This window comes from Rana temporaria, chromosome 5 (genome assembly GCF_905171775.1).
Source record: "Rana temporaria chromosome 5, aRanTem1.1, whole genome shotgun sequence".
Taxonomy (NCBI): Eukaryota; Metazoa; Chordata; class Amphibia; order Anura; family Ranidae; genus Rana; species Rana temporaria.
In genome coordinates this window covers 99,826,854-99,848,185 of record NC_053493.1, presented here as the reverse complement: position 1 = coordinate 99,848,185, position 21,332 = coordinate 99,826,854, and the positions used below count along the sequence as shown (strand labels likewise).

General features: G+C 44.2%; 1 protein-coding gene across 1 annotated transcript in view; it reads left to right on the top strand.

The window, feature by feature from the left end:
• The window catches only part of CPVL (carboxypeptidase vitellogenic like), a 132,890-nt gene that overhangs the window by 16,151 nt on the left and 95,407 nt on the right, over nt 1-21,332 (top strand). The window contains exons 4-7 of the mRNA XM_040352930.1: nt 3,571-3,685; nt 8,035-8,093; nt 12,069-12,148; nt 14,535-14,601. Coding sequence (XP_040208864.1) covers nt 3,571-3,685; nt 8,035-8,093; nt 12,069-12,148; nt 14,535-14,601 — 321 coding nt within the window. The remainder of the gene's footprint in view (nt 1-3,570; nt 3,686-8,034; nt 8,094-12,068; nt 12,149-14,534; nt 14,602-21,332) is intronic.

Sequence of the window (21,332 nt, the reverse complement as noted above, 5' to 3'; positions counted from 1 at the left end):
GAAGAAAGAGGGAATCTCCTCGCTGACCACACCTCCGGAAGCATCCATCACCACAGGATGGGTTTGACTTGGCGATGCGGGCTGGGACCTGTATAGGAGAAACTTATAGGCTGCCTCCAACGTGGCTGTGTTAAAAGAGCGTTTCGCTATGCTGGACCAGTCTGCAAGGTCCATTGGGAAAGGTCACGTTACCATTTAAGCACTTGAAGGGGTAGTGGAGGTGACGCCGGCAGTGAGTGAGGAGTAGATCATGGAGATGGTGCCACGAGCGCCTGGGCTATGCTGGCAGGTGTGTTTGAAGGCAGTCATTTGATATGGGAAGGAATTTAGATGAAGGGAAGTTATCCAGTGTTGCAGCTGAATGTAACAAAATTATTTTGCTGGTGGTGCTTCGTGGGTCTCTTGGATCGAGGACCATGTGGGGAAAGTGCGGGAACCAAGAAAATGACAATCCTGTGAAAACCAATGGGCGAGCCACCATGAGAAGATGTGAGGTTGTTCCCGAGCCAGGTGGGAACATGGGGTTATCCAGGAGAGCGAGCAACGGCAGGAAGGGAGACATGATTTTGCCAGAATACTGTATGGAGTCCCATAGTGACACACTACAAAATGGCTCCCTTGCAGTCTCAGTGTGAAAGTCCGACTGCTTTCACACCGAGGCAATGCGCTGGCAGGACATTAAACTCCTGCAAGCAGCATCTTTGGGGTGGTGTATACGCCACTCCTGGCCATTGAAATGAATGGGCAGCATGGCCGAAGCGCTGCTGCAGCGGCGCTTTGCGGTTGTTTTTTTTTTTTTTTTTTTTAGCCGCTAGAGGGGGTTAAAAGTGCCCCACTAGCAGCCGAATACCTCCGCAAAAACGATGGTAAAGCGCCGCTAAACATAGCTTTACCGTCAACCCCATCCCAGTGTGAAAGCAGCCTATAAGTGTTTATAAACCCTGGACCCTGCATTCACTATATCTGATCTCGCACAGTACACCGAATATGGAATTGCAATTATAATTTTTTTTTTTTTTTTTAATGATTATAAACTGCTAAATACCTTTTTCTCATCAGCAGTTAGAGCAGTCTTTTGTGACTTCTATCAGTGTCTGGTTAAAGCTTGTAGGAGGAGTTTTCATTCTGCTCTGCCTGTCCCATGAGGCTGCAGGACCCCCTGATCCTCTCCACAGTGCTGATCACATGCGCCTTCCCAAGAAAAAAATCTCTAGCTATACACACCAAACTGAGCATGTGACTCCAAAAGCTCTGCTCCATCAAGAGATGGATTGGAGACAGTGAAAGAAATGGAGGATCAGAGAAGGCCTTTTTACACATTGCAGAGGATTAACTTCTTGGGTTCCCGCAGTGAGTATAACAAGCATGCTTTAATGCATATACAGACTGATTTTACGGTTGTGGGTTTAGTAACACTTTAAAATGTGCATTACGCTGATGCACACATTGAGAAACCAGGCAGTAAACCTTAAATTTAACCTATTCCTGTTACAAGCATGCTCTAGTCCAAAAGGTATTCATGTTTCTATTTATTACTTTGATAGCGTTGTGTTCTCTAGCACAGTTCTACACTGTGTACACTAGGTGGTGCTGTATAGCAATATTAGTCTTCATAACAAACATTTGAATATCCTGATGATTTGAAATTCGTCATGTATTGTATTATCCTTTCATTTGTGAAATGGATACATCTTGTATTTTTTTGCATTGATCCCCAGGTATCCTTGGACTTTAGATGACGTCTTAAGACCTGGCTGTGATATGTCTGTTGCAGTGTCAGACGATTCAAAAACCTTGTCTGGTTTTTGTCCCCCCCCCCCCCCCCCCCCATAACCTAGCACAGGGACAGTTTGCACCCCCCCTAAATTACATAGCAAATGCATCATTTCTGCATTCGTTATTTAAAAAAAATAAAACCTTTATAGCTGGATTCAATTATCCCGCCGCATCTTTGCGGCGTAGCGCATCGTATTTACACTACGCTGCCGTAAGTTAGCTAGGCAAGTACTGTATTCACAATGTACTTGCCTGCTAAATTACGGCGGCGTAGCATAAATGTGGCCGGCGTAAGCGCGCCTAATTCAAATTAGGCTGAGGGGGCGTGTTTTATGTTAATGGGGGGTGACCTGACGTGATTGACGTTTTTTTACGAACGGCGCATGCGCCGTCCGTGTACATATCCCAGTGTGCATTGCGGCAAAGTATGCCGCAAGGACGTATTGGTTTCGACGTGGACGTAAATTGCGTCCAGCCCTATTCACGGACGACTTGCGCAAACAACGTAAAATTTTCAAATTTTGACGCGGGAACGACGGCCATACTTAACATTGGCTATGCCACCTAGGGGGCATGGTTATCTTTAGGCGGCCTATCTCTTACGGAAACGGCGTGTCTTTACTGCGACGGGCGTACGTACGTTCGTGAATAGGCGTATCTAGTGATTTACATATTCTACGCCGAACTCAATGGAAGCGCCACCTAGCGGCCAGCCTAAATATTGCACCCTAATATACGACGGCGCAAGCCGTCATATCTTAGATAGGTTTAAGTGTTAGGTCGGCGTATCTACTGATACGCCGGCCTAACTCTATGTGAATCTAGCTATTGGTGTCACTTTAAAACTATCAATACTCTCTGCAGTCACCACCGATTGTGGAAGAGAGTTCCACATCCCTATTGCCCTGACGGTGGCCCCCACCTCTTGGAGTTTAAAGTTAAACCGCTTCTTCTCCAATCTCAATGTGTGGCCCCTTTTTCTCCAGCGAGCATAAATCTAGTTTTTGCAGTCTTTCCTCGTAATTGAAACCGGAAGACGGTCCCCTTTTTCGTTTGTATAAACAGCAATGTAATACAGCATTTATTGATTTATTTTTTATGATATGGGTTTAATGTTGGGCAGCCACAAAGATCAATAGTAACTTGCATATAACTGCAGCTTCCTTTACCTCTGGATCTACTGATCAGTTTGAGAGCCAACTTTCAATAGAGATGCCTCCTACGTTGAGTTTTTACGTCCTATGCTGAGTTCTGATTTACTGATTTACAATCTTAGTTTTGCTTAGTTGGCAGTACAGGAATATGGCAGCTCCCTGTAAATAAAAGATGAGGCTGTAATCCTGTTTTTCCAAAAAGATGAGTTAAAGGCTTTTGGAGGCCGGCCAACTGAACATCTCCAAACATTTTCATGACTGCGAGATTTTTAGATGTTTGAAATCTCATATTTCAGGCTTTTACAAGTTCTGTTTTCTTTCTCTCTTTTTAGCAAACATTTCGGAAGTTATGTCAAAATAGTGAAACCTGAGTGGATGTTCTTTATACCGCTCAAGGCATCTACTGTATACAAAAAAAGTCCAGTATTTTAAAGAAATCCACTTTGGTTTCCAAGAAGGGTAATCCATCCCAAAACTTTTAGCGTAAACTTTGCTTTAAATACTAAGCTTTCCCTTTTTGGGTGTCGTTAAAACGGCCTTGCATACTGTAAACTTTTGCATGACTTGCTGTATAACCATGTGCTATATTACTGCTTGTTTTATCCCAAATTTATTTTTTTTCCTATTTGATAACATACAGGTCAACCCAGACACGGCTCCAGTGCTTCTTTGGCTACAGGGAGGACCTGGTGGAACGTCAATGTTTGGTCTCTTTGTGGAGCATGGACCTTATGTAGTCACAAAGAACCTTACATGTAAGTAAACATAAGCTAGTTTTAGTTCTGGATCAGTGTTTCTCAACATTTTTTTTTTTAGTCTTGCGGCACCCCAGTCTACGGCTTGTTTCACTTTACTGTGTGTCGCAGAGCGTGTACAAAATTGCGCTTGAATCTGACACGCAGACAAATTGTGTTTTTAAAAAAGGGTCGGGGACTTCTTTCCCTGCAGGTAAGGCAGCTCATTGAAATTATTGGGCTCCCCTACATGCAGCCGTACATATGTGAACCAGGGGCTTGTTCATGTGTGAGGATGAGGGGGTGGTAAAACCATGTGGTTGAGCTGTTTTACCAACCAGCAACCGCTTTCCATTTAGCTTCAGAGGCATCAGCTGTCGGCCATGGTTGGAAGTATCCCCCCCCCCCCCCAGATGAGTAGCGACCTCACAACTGTGTGCATTGCACATAGTTGCATTGGGATGATGTTACATTAAGAGGGTTAAAACAGGTGTGCAGAGGCAACATATTGCCTCCTGAAAAGCTGGAGCATGGATTGCTTTTCAGACAGTCCTTGCTGCTATTATAAAGAAGCTCTTAAAAAGTTCCAGAAATGGGAGTCAGGATTAAGAGACACACGCGCACACATATCTGTATACACACATATACCTATATATGTTTATATACAGTGGATATAAAAAGTCTACACACCCCTGTTAAAATGTCAGGTTTCTGTGATGTAAAAAAATGAGACCAAGATGAATAATTTCAGAACTTTTTCCACCTTTTTAATGTAACCTATAAACTGTACAACTCATTTGAAAAACAAACCAAAATCTTTTAGGAGCGGAGTAAATATAAAAAACGAAAATAATGTGGTTGCATAAGTGTGCACGCCCTCTTTATAACGGGGGATGTAGCTGTGTTTAGAATTAAGCAATCACATTCAAACTCATGTTAAATAGGAGTCAGTACACACCTGCCATCATTTTAAAGTGCCTCTGATTGACCCCAAATAAAGTTCAGCTGTTCTAGTAGGTCTTTCCTGACATTTTCTTAGTCGCATCCTACAGCAAAAAACATGGCCTGTAGAGAGCTTCCAAAAGCATCAGAGGGATCTCATTGTTAAAAGGTATCAGTCAGGAGAAGGGTACAACAAATTTCCAAGGCATTAGATATACCATGGAACACGGTGAAAAACAGCCATCAAGTGGAGAAAATATGGCACAACAGTGACATTACCAAGAACTGGACATACCTCCATAATTTATGAAAAGATAAGAAGAAAACTGATCCGGGAGGCTGCCAAGGAGGCCTACAGCAACATTAAAGGAGCTGCAGGAATATCTGGCAAGTACTGGCTGTGTCGTATTTTTCATATATCTTGGCTATGGTGTAGAGTGGCAAAACGGAAGTCTTTTCTTGCGAAGAAAAACATCCAAGCCCAGCTAAATTTTGCAAAAACATACATTGAGTCTCCCAAAAGCATGTGGAAAAATATATTATGGTCTGATGAAACAAGGGTGAACTTTTAGGCCATAATTTCAATAGATATGTTTGGTGCAAATCACCAAAACACCATACCCACCGTGAAGCAAGGTGGAGTAGCATTGTGCTTTGGGGCTGTTTTTCTTCAGCTGGAACTGAGGCCTTTCTTCAGCTGGAACTGAGGTAGAGGGAATTATGAACAGTTCCAAATACCAGTCCATATTGGCACAAAACCTTCAGACTTCTGCTAGAAAGCTGAATATGATAATTTGTCAGCATGACAACGACTCAAAGCATACATCCAAATCAACCAATGCTGTAATGAGATCAAAAGGTGCTATAACAAAGAATCGGTGCAATTGTGTGCACACTTATGCAGCCATATTATTTTCGTTTATTTTTTACAGTTTATAGGTCCCATTAAAGGTGGAAAAAGTTCTGAAATTATTTATCTTTGCCTATTTTTTTACATTACAGAAACCTGACATTTTAACAAGGGTGTATAGGCTTTTTATATCCACTGTGTGTGTGTGTGTGTGTGTGTGTGTGTGTGTGTGTGTGTGTGTTAGAGCTGCACGATTCTGGAAAAAATAAGAATCACAATTTTTTTTTTGCCTTTTTTTTTTTTTTTGCTTAGAATGAAGATCACAATCCTCAAACGTAATGAATATATTGCTTATTCTGCAAAAAGAAAACGGTAAATCTTAGCAGCTTACCGTATTTTCCAGCTAAAATTTGGGTTTTGGGATATAGTCGCCGTATAAGACAACCCCCTTCCTACTAGTCTGTCTGGAAGCTGAGGAGTAGCCAGAACAACTGCTGACGGGAACAACCGCTGACAAATAGGCTTTTTTCTAATCTCATTGTGCCATTACATGCCTCACGGTGCCATTGCCTACCTTACTGTGCCGTTGCCGACTTCACTGTACCATTGCCTGCCTCGACAATCTCCCTACCTTCTCCTGTTTGCAGAGTATGTCAGGCTGCGGGCGTCCATTATTCAAAAGCCGCGCATCCTCCTCAGGCTGTTCCGTGATAGGCGGGACTCTAATTTTCCCAGCAGAGCCTCTGTTCAGTGTTCCGCCTATCACGGATGTCCTCTCGGCTGAGGATGAGAAGGCATCTGTGATAGGCGGAACACTGAACAGAGGCTCTACTGGGAAAATGAGTGTTCCGCCGATCATGGAACAGCCCGAGGAGGCGGCGTGGCTTTTGAATAATGGATGCCCGCCGTCTGACAGGTACCGGCGTATGACGACCCCCGAGTTTTGAGGCATTTTTTTGCATGCAAAAGGTCGTCTTATACGCCGGAAAATACGGTACATTTCAGTTATTAAACTTGCCTGTGACATGTACAGGCTTGTAGGAGCAAGGGCCTCTGTCAGTGGGAAGAAACGCGATACAGCCCATCCACAGTTGCCTTATACACCGGCAAATACGGTAAATGAGATGAAGCTTTACTTTGCATAGAATACCCAATCGCATTCAAGGAAAATTAAGAAAAGTGTGTTTTCTTGCACATGATTGTATGATGAAAGTTAGCAGATCTTCCCCTCTTTTGCTCTGGAGCAACTGCACTTGCAATGTGCACAGTCTAGTTCCTTTTAGTAAATCCCAGTAATTGTTGGTCAATTGATCACCTTGGAAGCCAGGCAACTTAACCCCCATACACACTATGGGGTAGATTCACGTAGAATGGCGTATGTTTGTGCGGGCGTAACGTATCCTATTTACGTTACGGCTCTGCAACTTTTACAGGCAAGTGCCGTATTCTCAAAAGAAAGTTGCGGCGGCATAGCGTAAATAGGCCGGCGTAAGCCCTCCTAATTCAAATTGTGAAGAGGTGGGCGTGTGTTATGTAAATTAAATTAACACTGACCCAACGTGATTGACGTTTTTCACGAATTGCGCATGCGCCGTCTGTGCATTGCTCCAAAGTACGCCGCAAGGACGTCATTGGTTTCGACGTGAACGTAAATGACGTCCAGCCCCATTCACGGACGACTTACGCAAACAACGTAAATTTTTCAAATTTCGTCGCGGGAACGATGGCCATACTTAACATTGGTACGCCTCATATAGCAGGGCTAACTTTACGCCGGGAAAAGACTAACGTAAACGGCGTAACTGTACTGCGTCGGCCGGGCGTACGTTCGTGAATTCACGTATCTAGCTGATTTACATATTCTAGGCATAAATCAGCGTACACGCCCCTAGCGGCCAGCGTAAATATGCAGTTAAGATCCGACGGCGTAAGAGACTTACGCTGGTCGGATCTAATAGAAATCTATGCTTAACTGATTCTATGAATCAGGCGCATAGATACGACCGGCCAGACTCAGAGATACGACGGCGTATCTGGAGATACGCCGTTGTATCTCCTTTGTGAATCTACCCCTATCGGTTTTCCTGCAGGTTTTTCTCTTCAGGTTTACCAAAACCATGTAGTGCAAGGGCCTGCCTGATTGCATACAAATTGAAACTCTTAAGGTTTGACCTCATATTATATGGTTTTGGTAAACCTGAAGAGAAAAACCTGCAGGAAAACTGATAGTGTGTATGGGGCTTAACATTTTTAGAAGGTCCTCTGTGGGAGTGTGGGTATCCTCTCGGTACAGGTTTTCTAAATTAACTCTTGTGTAATGGCCCTAAAGGGTAATGCTATCTCTACAAGTCACGTGTGCATTTTTCAAATTTAAATGAATGCTTCTCACATTCCAACACACGCAGAGGTCATAATAAAGCCTGAGCAGTGATCCACAGTATAATTTATTTGTGCATTTGTGAGTTCATGGCTGGATCTGAACCTCTGTTTGTGTAGAGGAAACAGCTGTGCCGTGTCAGTGCTATTTTCCTTGTATTTTTTTGTTTATGACTGACCACATGTTCTTGTGTCCTTATAGTGGTTCATCGGGAATTTTCCTGGACAAACAAATATTCAATGCTCTATATAGATAATCCCGTAAGTCTTGCCTTCTAAGGAAAATAAGTACGGTAACTTGTGTGTTGTCTTGATTTAAAGCTGAATGCCAGGCAGATAAAAAAAAAACACTTTACACAAAACTTTATCCTTATTCTCCATAAAATAATCCATACACATCCACTACTTAACCACTTGCCCTCTGGAAGATTTATCCCCCCCCCCCCTCTCATGTCCAGGCCATTTTTTGTGATACGACACTGTTACTTTAACTGACAATTGTGCAGTTGTGGAACGCTGTAACCAAACACAATTTGTAATTTTTCTCCCACAAATAGAACTTTATTTTGGTGGTATTTGATCACTTCCTGCGGTTTTTATTTTTTGCTCTAAAAACAAAACACCTGCAATTTCCAAAAACAAACCTCCTCATCCTCCTCATCCTCATCATCCTCATCCTCCTTCTTCTTCTCTAGTAATGGCATCGATCAGCGACTTAAAGCAGGGTGGCAATATTGTGGCGGACAAATTGGACACTGACACTTTCTGGGAACCAGTAACACTAATAGTGATTTGTGCTAAAAAAATTGCACGGTCATTGCACTAATGACACTGGCTGGGAAGGGGTTAACAGGGGCGATCAAAATGTTAACTGTTTGCCTAGCTGGTTTCCTCTTACTGTGAGGGAGAGGCTCATACATGGGGAAGTCATGGCAATCTGCCTTGTTTACATAGGGGGATTGGTGGGTGTCCGCGGACATTGCAACCGCGGTACCCGCCGGTCAGCTCCTGCTATGTATAATCACAGCAGGAGTGCGCTGTCAGTGGCACAAATGCGTGCCCCAGATCTGAAAGTGTCGGATCATGTACTAGGTACGTGATCCAGTAGAGCCGTGCTGCTTTGCCACTGTGTATCTAAGTTATACGGTCAGCAAGCCCTTTACTCTATTCATTAAAGAAGCGCTTTGGGACACTTGCCTGTCCACGGATACTGCAATGTCGACACCCCAGCTGATTTTTCTGATCGGCTCTCAGGTGCTGCCACCGCCATTTGTGTTGAGGGAAACTGGCCGTGAAGCCTTCTATATGGCACTGGAGGGGGGAGGAGGCAAACAAGCGGAGATTCCACTTTTGAGTTATTTCTTTCTGTGGCTTTACCTCTAATGTCCACTGCAAGCTCCTGAACCTCAAATTTCCCCCACAAAATGTTCACTGCTTTATGCACACTACAAATCCCAAATCCCATCTCAGGAGTGAGCAAGAGAAGGTGGCCAAGTTCCTACATACAGTGCAACCACAGCGAATGAATGTAGACGCCCCATAGTAGGAAGCTGGATCACAGCAGAAAGAAAAGGAAGTTATGGATTTTGAGGAACCTGAGGCCCCATACACACGAGAGGATTTATCCGCGGATTCGGTCCACCGGACCGTTTCCGCGGATAAATCCTCTCGAGGATTTGCGAGGATTTTGATCCGATGGAGTGTACTCACCATCGGATCGAAATCCGCGCCGAAATCCCATCGCGATGACGTGTCGCGCCGTCGCCGCGATGATGACGCGGTGACGTGCGCGACGCTGTCATATTAGGAATTCCACGCATGCGTCGAATCATTACGACGCATGCGGGGGGATTGATTCGGACGGATTGATCCGGTGAGTCTGTACAGACCAGCGGATCAATCCATTGGGATGGATTCAAGCGGATAGATTTGAAAGCATGTCTTCAAATTTTAATCCGCTGGAAATCCATCCCAGGGGATAAAAATCCGCGGAAACAGATCCGCTGGATTGTACACACCAGGGGATGTATCCGCTGGAGCCGGTCCACAGATCAATTCCAGCGGATGGATCCTCTCGTGTGTACGGGGCCTGAGAGCAATAGAAGGGGCTTTTTTGAGTTAAGATATACTTGAATAGATTTTTTTTCCCCCTCAAAGTTCTGAGTTCTGAGTTTAGCATTAATGTATGTGTTCATTAAAGCGGTACTTAACTTTAAAAAATAAAAAAATTCCCCTGCAAGGTAAAGCTATAATGTACTAGTATGCATTGCATACTAGCACATTGTGAGAGACTTTCCATGAAATGAAGCCCTCCAGTGGCACGCTGTCACCGCTGCAGAGGCTTCCATCTTCACCCAGTCTTGCTTCCGGGTTTGCGGGCTTCGGTCACTTGAATGGCCGAGCCGCGATGCTGTCGCTTCGGTGCTTGTGCATAGGAGTCATGGCTACGACACAGAACTCTGAAGGAATGGCACGGGTATGCGGTTCCTACAGAGCTTATGCGCTGGTGACTTCACCGGCTGCTGCTCACTAGAATATCTCCTAAATGGTGCAGGTTTAGGAGATATTTATTTTAGAAATGTGTATACGGGAATATTATGAACATAGCTAATGAACAACTAACAGAAAACAGATGCTAATATACCTCTAGCAACTAATAGCTGGCAGTGATTTAATTAACCTGAACAAATTAACTAGCCACTTAAACCAGCCTAGGTGGCCAGACCGTCTGGCACCCAACCCACAACCCTGGATACATAGTACATTTATTATTATTATTATAAACACAAACCAAGGTAAAGTGGACACAATATTAATCACATCTCCAACAGATGATCAGACAGACAGAAACAATAGGTGACTGCAAACCTAGGTGTCGCATATTGAGACAGACACTTGACACGTAACGACTTAAAGGGGTTGTAAAGGTACAATTTTTTTTTTCTAAAATTGCTTCCTTTACCTTGGTGCAGTCCAACTTCACTTACCTCATCCTTCGATTTTGCTTTTAAATGTCCTTATTTCTTCTGAGAATTTCTCACTTCCTGTTCTTCTGTCTGTAACTCCACACAGTAATGCAAGGCTTTCTCCTTGGTGTGGAGTGTCGTGCTCGACCCCTCCCTTGGACTACAGGAGAGTCAGGACACTCTCTACGTTGCAGATAGAGAAAGGGGCTGTATGTTAGTGGGCGTCCTGACTCTCCTGTATACCAGGGGAGGGGTCGAGCACGACACTCCACACCAGGGAGAACGCATTGCATTACTGTGTGGAGTTACAGACAGAAGAACAGAAAGTGAGGATTTCTCAGAAGAAATAAGGAAATTTAAAGGCAAAATGGAAGGATGAGGTAAGTGAAGGAGGACTGCACTAAGGTAAAGGAAGCTATTTAGGAAAATAAAATTGTACCTTTTACAACCCCTTTAAGATTAGATCAGGAGACTGCAGAATCGGGTTGCTTTGAGCTGTTTTAACATCTGCTCTGACTATCACAATCTAAAACGATCATTGCTGGTTTTGGGCATAGAGGTCCTAAATATGTATCTGGGTCCTCCATTTCCCAGAGTCTGTGTTTTTAAGGAGACATGGACTTCAATCAGAAACAAGACCACTCCAAGGGTCCCCCAGGCACTCCCCTCCCAAAGAGTAATGTTTCGTAAAAAGCCATGGCCCATAGTCGGTAGGCAAAATGCCACCCTGCAGTCCTCTCCAAAAGCTCCTGTCCTGGTTTGGTTACTATGACAGAACCATCAGGTTCCAGGTTTTGTCATCAAAGCTTAGTTGGTTACTATACACATCTGCACCAGATTCCGAGTGCACCAGTTTTAGTAACTCTCCCTGTGTGTGTGTGTGTATGTATGTATGTGTGTATATATATGTGTGTGTGTGTGTGTGTGTGTGTGTGTGTGTGTATGTATGTGTGTATATATATGTATGTATGTATGTATGTGTGTGTGTGTGTGTGTGTGTGTGTGTGTGTGTGTGTGTGTGTGTGTGTATACATACACACATATATATATATATATATATATATATATATATATATATGTGTGTGTGTGTGTATATACATACACATACACACACATATATACAGAATTATATTTCATATTGAATACATTTTTTGTTGGAAACCCAATAAAAAAAGTATCTGATTTTAAAAAAATTACATTTTTTTTGAGCATAAATGAACTTTTAGTACATGTTTATGTTGTACATACAATAATTGTTGTTTTGTGCTAGGTTGGAACAGGCTTCAGCTTCACAGGAAATGATAAAGGTTATGCAGTGAATCAAGATGATGTAGGAAGAGATCTGTACAGGTGTGTGCTTTGATAATATACCATAAATTCAATAAATGTGTTCTTACCACACAGTTTTTTTTCAAAACAACAATTTTCTGACCTTTTTCTATTGTACCGTATTTATCACCTATATTTTAAGAGGTAAGTTTCAGGGAATTGTTTATTTAACCACTTTCCGCCCGCCAATGACATATTGACGTCGGCAAAGTGGTTGTAGAATCCTGACTGGACGTCATATGACGTCCTCAGGATTCTGTGCCGCTGCGCGCCCCCGGGGGCGCGCATCGCAGCAATCGTTGTTGCAGGGTGTCAGTCTGACACCCCGCAACATCGATCAAGGTAAAGAGTCTCTCACGGAGACTCTTTACTACGTGATCAGCCGTGTCCAATCACGGCTGATCACGATGTTAACAGGAAAAGCGGGTAATTGGCTTTTCCTCACTCGCGTCTGTCAGACGCGAGTAGAGGAGAGCCGATCGGCTGCTCCTGTGACGGGGGGGTTTGTGCTGATCGATTATCAGCACAGCCCCCCCGAGGATGCCCACTGGACCATCAGGGATGCCCACTGGACCACCAGGGATTATAAAAATAAAGGTATGCCACCCTAGACCACCAGGGATGAGGACACAAAAAATGGATGCCAATCAGTGCCGCAATGGATGCCCATCCGTGCCGCCTATCTGTGCCCATCCGTGCCGCCTATCTGTGCCCATCCGTGCCGCCTATCTGTGCCCATCCGTGCCGCCTATCTGTGCCCATCCGTGCCGCCTATCTGTGCCCATCCGTGCCGCCTATCTGTGCCCATCCGTGCCGCCTATCTGTGCCCATCCGTGCCGCCTATCTGTGCCCATCCGTGCCGCCTATCTGTGCCCATCCGTGCCGCCTATCTGTGCCCATCCGTGCCGCCTATCTGTGCCCATCCGTGCCGCCTATCTGTGCCCATCCGTGCCCATCAATGCCCATCCGTGCCCATCAATGCCCATCAGTGCAGTACCATCAGTGCCCATCAGTGCAGTACCATCAGTGCCCATCAGTGAAGGAGAAAATGTACTTATTTACAATGTTTTTCGGTCATTTTTTTTTTTTGCAGAAAATAAATATCCCAGAGGTGATCAAATACCACCAAAGGAAAGCTCTATTTGTGGGTACAAAATGATAAAAATTTAGTTTGGGTACAGTGTAGCATGACCGCGCAAATGTCATTCAAAGTGCAACAGCGCTGAAAGCTAAAAATTGGTCTGGGCGGGAAGGTGGTTAAAAAAAGAAAAACTTTGAATTAAAATACGAGTCTGTGCCCATCAATGCAGCTTATTTAGTGCCCATCTCAGCACATCTCACCAATGCAGCCTGATCAATGCCCCTTTTTAGCCTCAATGTTCATCTGCAACCTCACCATCAATGCAGCCTGGACAGTGCAGGAAATCACTGAGCAGTCATCTCCTGTTCGGCTCACTCGGCTCTCATTTGGCCGTCTCTCGCGCACACACGCCATCGGCATTGGACCAGCTCCTGTGATAGACAGAACACTGGTCCAGTGGCGGAGGAGTGTGTGTGTGTGTGTGTGTGTGTGTGTGTGTGTGTGTGTGTGTGTGTGTGAGATGAATGAGAGCTGAACAGGAGATGATGGCTCATGAATTCCGTCTGAGTTCGCCCTCCTCCTTCCCTTCCAAGGTACACTATCGGCGTAAAAATACGCAACCGTGATTGCCCCCTATTTTCAGGGGAAAAAAGTGTGTGTTTATATGCCGATAAGATCTTGCACACCAATTTTCTAAAATGTTTATTATCTTGTACTTCCTGTCTTGGAAAAATATACTGAAACAATGTTTGAAGGTTCTCGTATATCTGGGCCTTGGTATAGCTTAGTGTTTCTCAACTCCAGTCCTCAAGGCGCCCCAACAGGTCATGTTTTCAGGCATTCCATTATTTTGCACAGGTGATTTTGATCAGTTTCACTGCCTGAGAAATGACCACAGCTGATTCATCTGATGGAAATCCTGAAAACATGACCTGTTGGGATGCCTTAAGGACAGGTGTTGGGAAACACTGGTATAGCTAGTGGTACTTGCAATTGACAGGACTTTAGTGTTGAAGACATTTTGACCAGTTAAAGCGGATCTTCAGTCTTTTTTTATTTTATTTATTTTTCTCCATTGTTTTAACTTTGTTTTTAACTTCTCTGCCAGTAAATACCTTTTTACAGACCACTTCCTGTTTCTTGCCTGGTAAAAAGCCTAGGCTTATGACTTCGAGAGAGAGAGAGTTTGCCAGGGAGGGAGGGGGGAATGAGTCCTAAGAGGGCCAATGAGAGCTGAAAGTTGCTCGCTTTGAAAGGCCGAATGTCAGAACCGTGCTTAATCGGATTGTGTGTAACAGCTGCTTCCTTTTGTGTTCCCTCTTTTAGTGCACTCACACAATTTTTTCAAATCTTCCCGGAATATCAGAAAAATGACTTTTATTGCACAGGAGAGGTAAGGAACCCAAGAATTTTGTTTGGCCAGTTTTTGCTGCTTATAAGCTAATGTTTTATTGTATCCAATTTTTCATTGCTTGTATAAAATAGTCAGTCATACACTTAATACAGGGTACTTCTGGTACACACTTTTAAGCATATTTCCACCCAAAAGTGGAACATCTGCTTTAAGGAGTCGTAACCCCTTGAGATGCCACATTTGGCATGTCATTTTCTGGGGGAATGAGTACCTAGTTTTGACAGGTATCCACCTCCCACTTCTGCCCATGCTGCCTAGGCGCCGACTCCTCTCCCCTTCCCTCCCTCCCGGGACATGTCACAGGTCCCAGAAGATTGCTTGGCTATTCAGGACAGCGCAGTGCAGTGCGACTCGCGTTGCTACATCATCCCTTTAATCCAGGACACATATTAATTACACAGGTTCTGGGGCTGATTTAATGCAGATAGGGCACCAAGTGAGTTTAATTACACAAGTTCTGTGACTGATTAAGGTGGTAATTAATGTGTCCTGGATTAAAGGGATGATGTGACAACCCTAGTGCAGTGGGCACCTGGCTGTGAAGCCGCAAGCTGTCAGTGGGGACCCACACTAGTGATGGAGAGGCGGGGAAGAGAACCGAGGCTTCGGGTTTGTGTTCACTGAAAAACGAGTGGAACGCCACTGGCTCTAAACCCAAGAACTGAATGATCACATGGCCACTGATCACTGTTCTAGGTCTTCTTGAAGCAGAGAGCAGTGATGGTCTGTCACTAGTCTTTGCTCTACCCCTCCAGCACTCACTGGAATGCTGGGTAGCAGAGGGGGCAGGCCCAGCTGGCTTTGGCTCTCAGCCACACACTGAAAGGCAGAGCCAGCTATCAGTTGGGCATCTGGGTGGATCCTGACAATATGGTTGGGATCCTTCCAAAGCCTGGAGCAGTACTGTGACATCTGCCAACAGCAATCTTTAGCTATTCTGGGTCACAGAATAAGATCCACAAGAGAAGTATGGCAAAAAAAAAGGCTTTGGCCATGCTTCTCCTTTAAGTAGCCTTGGATGTGACACCTCATGGCTGCTAAGTATTAAAATGGTAATATACAGTATTTATTTTCCTGATTTTTAAAAAGTTATCATTAATTTTAGTACTGAACAATTTATTTATTGAAAATGTATGCAAGGCACTATATATAATTTTTTTTGTTTTAAACCTAAAATAGTTTTGGGACAGAGTTCATTAGACTTGAAAACCTATAATCGTAACAGTTTTAAGTCTGACTCAATGTTCTTGTAGACTACAACAAAGGAGCCTTATGTCATGTAGCTTAAAAACTAAGGCTGACCAATACACCAGTTAATATATATATATATATATATATATAAATTTTTTATTTTTTTTTGTTCTAACCAGCAGATTTAACAGCAGAAAATACTTTATTTCCTCATTTCACACAATCATTGTCAATAGGGGAATCCCTCTCACTGTGTAATTTTCTGACAGCGGGGAGATTTCAGAATACATTTCTCAGGGCCGCCAGCTATAATCGGTGGAATTTTCCAACAGGCTGGTTGCACAAAAGTTGATAAATATTGACTCCTGTACAACCAGCCTGCCCAAACATGGATCACAATTCAGGGGGTTCCTGCTTTACCAGGCAAATTTCAACCAATGTGTGGCTGGCTTAAAGGGTCACTAAAGACAGATTTTTTATTTATTTTTTTAAATAACAAACATGTTATACTTACCTCCACTGTGCAGCTCGTTTTGCACAGAGTGTCCCCTAATCCAGTCTTCTGGGGTCCCTCGGCGGCTGTCTCGGCTCCTCCTCACAAAAGCTTTCTACCTTCATGCGAGCTTGCATGGTGGAAAGCTTTTGCGAGCACGCTCCCGTGATACAGCGGTGGGCATAGCCGCCGACTGCATCACTCGGCCCGGCGTGTCGCGTCATCCGCTGTGATTGACAGCAGTGCCAGCCAATGGCTGCGCTGCTATCAATCCGCCCAGCCTAGCCAATCAATGGCCAGGCTGGGAACCGAAGAAGATCACATGGAGGCGCCCGGGACTTTCGAAGGGTCAGGTAAGTAAAACGGGGGCTCGGCACCATCGGATGTTTTTTAAGGTGAAAAAACATTTACCTTTACAACCCCTTTAAGTTTATGGGGGGGGGGGGGGGGCTGATGTAATGTGACTTAATTTTTCGTTCACACCAGGCTGATTGAGATTTGATTTGACAAGCACCAGCCAAATCGCTGCAACGCTGACTTTGCGGGCTGCACTGATTCCCAAAAGCAGTTTCTGCATTACTTTTGGTGACTTTGAGCCGATTTCAATAGACATCTGTGCATGAACCCGCGCAGATGTCTCTCTCAAATCGCCCCGAAGTCGGACTAAAATGCCAGTTTGAAATCGTGCGCAAACCCGCATTCAGTATGAACGTGGGCTAAAGGTCAAGTCCATCTTTTCCAATAAGTTATAAATGCAGTAACATTGATCTTAAGGTCAGTGTGTATTTGCTACTTTTGCAAGGTGCACAGTCTGTTTGCCTTTAGTAAATCAACCCCTGTGTGCCCACCTCCATCTCTGCTCCTCGTTTTAACAATTGCGAGTAGCATTGTTAGATGGTCCAACCATGTGACCCAAACACCTGAAGCCTGTAGAAAGAAACCTTAGAGAATACACTTTGTTTTATATTTTTTAGCTTCATGTGTATGTTTGAAATACTAGGTCTGTTTTTTCAAGTACAAACTGCTAATCTTTAAGAACTTGCCAAACTGTGGCTGAATATTGAAACACAGTGACGTGTCGGCTTCCACACAGCTTATCTCATTCATGTACTATTCTACCATGTTCTCAGCGGATCTGTATCCTCATGTAACCTTGCTGTGGTGCTCAGCATTGTCCTTCTACACGGTGGGGCAGTGTAAGCTCAGATTTAGAAGATCTCACAACTGCCCAGACAATACTAACACTCTCCTGTGAAGTTCTGTTACTGGTGTTTACTTTGAATAAACACTGTTCTTATTGCAGCAATCGTCTTCTTTGGGTATTAGGTGCAGATCAAAGTGGACATCTAGAAGGTTCCTTTTATTAAAGGGTTTGGATGCTCTTCTTGGTGAAAAATAGTGAAACAAATATTTGAAGTGATGAATCTCTAACCAAACAACTAGAAGCTAACGTAGTCGCTCATGACTAAGTAATAATCCTATGGTTTTTGTTTTTGTAAATTGCTTGATAGAAAATGTAGTCATTTACATCAGATTTCTGTCTAGTAGCATTCTAAGGCTCCATGCACTCTGGGCTTAAAAAAACGTCTGTTCTTTTTGGCGTAAAAAAATGTTCATATGGAGCATTTTTTGTACAAAGTTTAGATGAGTTTAGGATAGTTATACGTTTTCTTTGCCAGTGAGCTCCAATCACAAATGCGAATGAGAAGGTTTTTTTTTTTCCTGCCTTTAAACGTTGTTCTAAAAATTATGCCTCTTAACGTCCTAATGTGCATGGACACATAGGATAACATTGAGTTGCTTCTACAGGCAGAACACAAAACTCCTGTAGAAGCAACGTTTTTTATTCCAGTGTGCATGGAGCCTTATGGTCTGCTTGGGACAGCAGAACTTAATTTTTGCATGCTCTAGAGGACAGACTGTGATCTCATGCAAAGGTAGACGTACCCATCGCCCAGTCCAGCAGGCAAAGTGGGTATAACGTGTATTGCTATTTGTACTGACCTTCAATTGGCATGACTAAATATTGATATTCAGCTACATTTAATTTTTTCAAGTGCACTAAGTAAGCTAGCCCTTAAAGTGCTTGCTGGGCTTGTGCATGTTTTTTTTTTATTTTTATATAACAAACATGTTTATACTTGCCTACTCTGTGCAGTTGGTTTAGCACAGAGCAGCCCGGATCCTCCTCTTCTCATGTCCCTCTTTGATGCTCCTAGCCTCTTCCTCCTTTGGGTGCCCCTCAGCTAGCAGCTTGATACAGCCAACCAGAGTCGGAGCTCCGTGTATCCATTCAAACATGGACCCCCAACCTGGCCCCCACCCCCCCCCCTCTCTCCATTGATTGGCTGGCTGACTGACTTTGATAGCTGTGGGAGCCAATGGCTATTGGACATTGCTGGAGAAAGAAGGAGATCAGGTAGGTAATTAAGGGGGGCTGCTTTATCTTTATGCATAGAATGCATAAAGATAAAATACCTGCCTTTACAACTCCTTTAAGCAGGCCATACTATACATGTATCCTAATTTGTCCGGTTCAGCAGGCACCAGACAAATTTTGATCCATGTATAGCCATTCTGTTCATAGGAAGATGATCTATCGGTCGACATCTCATGAACCAAAACTGAACCATGTATGGCCAGCATAATTGAGCGTTTAATACGTGTGGAGTGCTGCTGTTTGGTTTAAAACTTCTACCTTGCTACAGATGGCTTCTACACCAAGCACTGTATTTGTGGGTGCTGCAAGGGATTAGAGCAGCGGATGTGGCAGTAAAGGGCTCCAGTCTCATCCTTGTGTCCTCACTCCTTGTCCATTCACAAAATACTTGTGTTCTTTTCACAGCATACAATGCATTGGAGAGAAAAGGGGGGGGGGGGGCAGCTATGTGGCATTATCTCTCCTCCATTTATATAATGTCCTTCATTCTCAGTAGGGTAGAGTCTTTACCAGTTGCAGATTCGCTGGGGGTGGGGCTGTGGTTGCCTGAATATGTATTTATTTATTTTTTGTGTTGCACGGCCCTGCAGCACCCCAAAAAAAGGTCAGGCGGTCACAGCACCCCCAGCAAGTCCACAGCCCGGTGCTTCAGTGACGGCAGCAGTTCGGAGTGAGACGTTTTCTTTCCTGCTCTGACAGGGACAGAGGAAAACCTCCCCTCGCTCTGAGCACTCACTACATACAGTATGGTGTCCAGTGAGTCTAGGCGGGGGGGGGAATTTTCTTCACCAAGTGTTCCCCTATCTGGGTGGGGGAAATGGGGTATAGGGGACCTGTAATGTGGGTAGGGTTGTCTGAACTGTGTATGTGGGGGGGGGGGGGGGGGTCAGTCTACCAAGAACCTGTGTTTGGAGGTTCGGTCTGTACTGAGGGGGTAGACTGATGGAAAGATTTAGGGGAGATATATACTGTGTGGGATATATGTGCCTGTGTGTTGAACACTCCTGATGTAGGCAGTATAGACACGTAGAGGAATTTATCAGAATCTGGAGCAATTGTGCATGGCAAACAGTCAAATTCTAACTTTGATTTTCAAAGGTTAACGAGCTGAAAATAGAAACTGATTGGTTAACATGCACAAGTGCTCCAGATTCTGTCTTCTGCAGTTTTGATAAATTCCCCTCATTGCGTCCTTACATTTCATACTTGCCACTGCACTCCAAGTTCATTATCCCCTCAAGTTCTTCTTCATGATGGACTGTGTAGAAAATCTAACGTAATGATTTGATTTTAATAAATGTGCTGAGAAATGCACATATGTTACACTCTTGTGGTACCACCTTTTAAAGTATATGATGTTTGAAAAACGCCAAAGGCACTTGTGGAAATTGCTGGACAGAGGGGGAGCTCAGGTAAGTATTAGGTGGCGCTGGGGCAGTTTCTGCACACAGAAAGTATCCTAGGTACGCTACGCAGCTCTAACTTAGAGAGGCGAGTACCGTATTCACAAAGAACTTGCGCCCTAAGTTACGGCGGCGTAGCGTAAATGGGCCGGCGTAAGCCCAACTAATTCAAACTAGGCTGGTAGGGGGCTTGTTGTATGGTAATGAATCGTGACCCCACGTAAATGACGCACCTAACGAACGGCGCATGCGCGCTCATGCTCAGTATCGCATCAAATTTTCTCCCTAACTTACGCCGGCTCAATGTTTAGTCGACGTGAACGTAACCTACGCCCATTCCCATTCACGGACGACTTGCGCAAACAACGAAAAATACGCCGCTGTTCCGACGTCCATACTTAACATGACTTTCCCCTGCTTTATGAGGGGTAAAGTGACACCTTACGTAAACGGCGTATATAGATGCGCCGGACGGAACTACGTTTGTGAATCGGCGTATCTTGGTCATTCGCATATTCAATGCGGAAATCAACGGAAGCGCCACCTAGCGCCCAGCGTAAATATGCACCTAAGATACCACGGAGTAAGAGACTTGCGTCAGTTGTATCTTATACAAATTCTGGCGTATCTGATTCTTTGAATCAGGCGCCGAGATACGACGGCCCAGATTCAGACTTACGACGGCGTATCTGGAGATACGCCGTCGTAAGTCCTTTGTGAATCTGGGCCATGGTCTTTATATTAACTTTGGCTCCAAAAACACGCAATAGGGCTTATTTACTTACGGTATGTACAAAAAAGTTCCTCCCCCTGTCGGCTCAGGGGTCAGCATTGTGAAATGCTGTAATCCCCCAAATAAACCTTAAAGACCTTGTAAAAAATGTAATCTGTTCTGTAAAAAGACATAATATGCAGAGTGTTTCCTTGTGTAACTTTATTGTGGAAAATATATTTTCTCTAGTCGTCTTCCAGGACAGCCTCTTGAGACCTTGGGCTCCTCCCTCCGGGACAGGAAACACGTACACCCTTTTCTTTAAAGGGCAGTCCTCCAGGTCTCCTCCTCAGTTATTTGTGTTTCCTGCCAGAAGGGAAGGAGCACGTCAAGGGACTAGAGAATGCTGGACTTCCCTCTCTGCCTTGGTACCCCTCTGTTCCTGGTCGGAAGAGGAGGTCACCAAGTTCC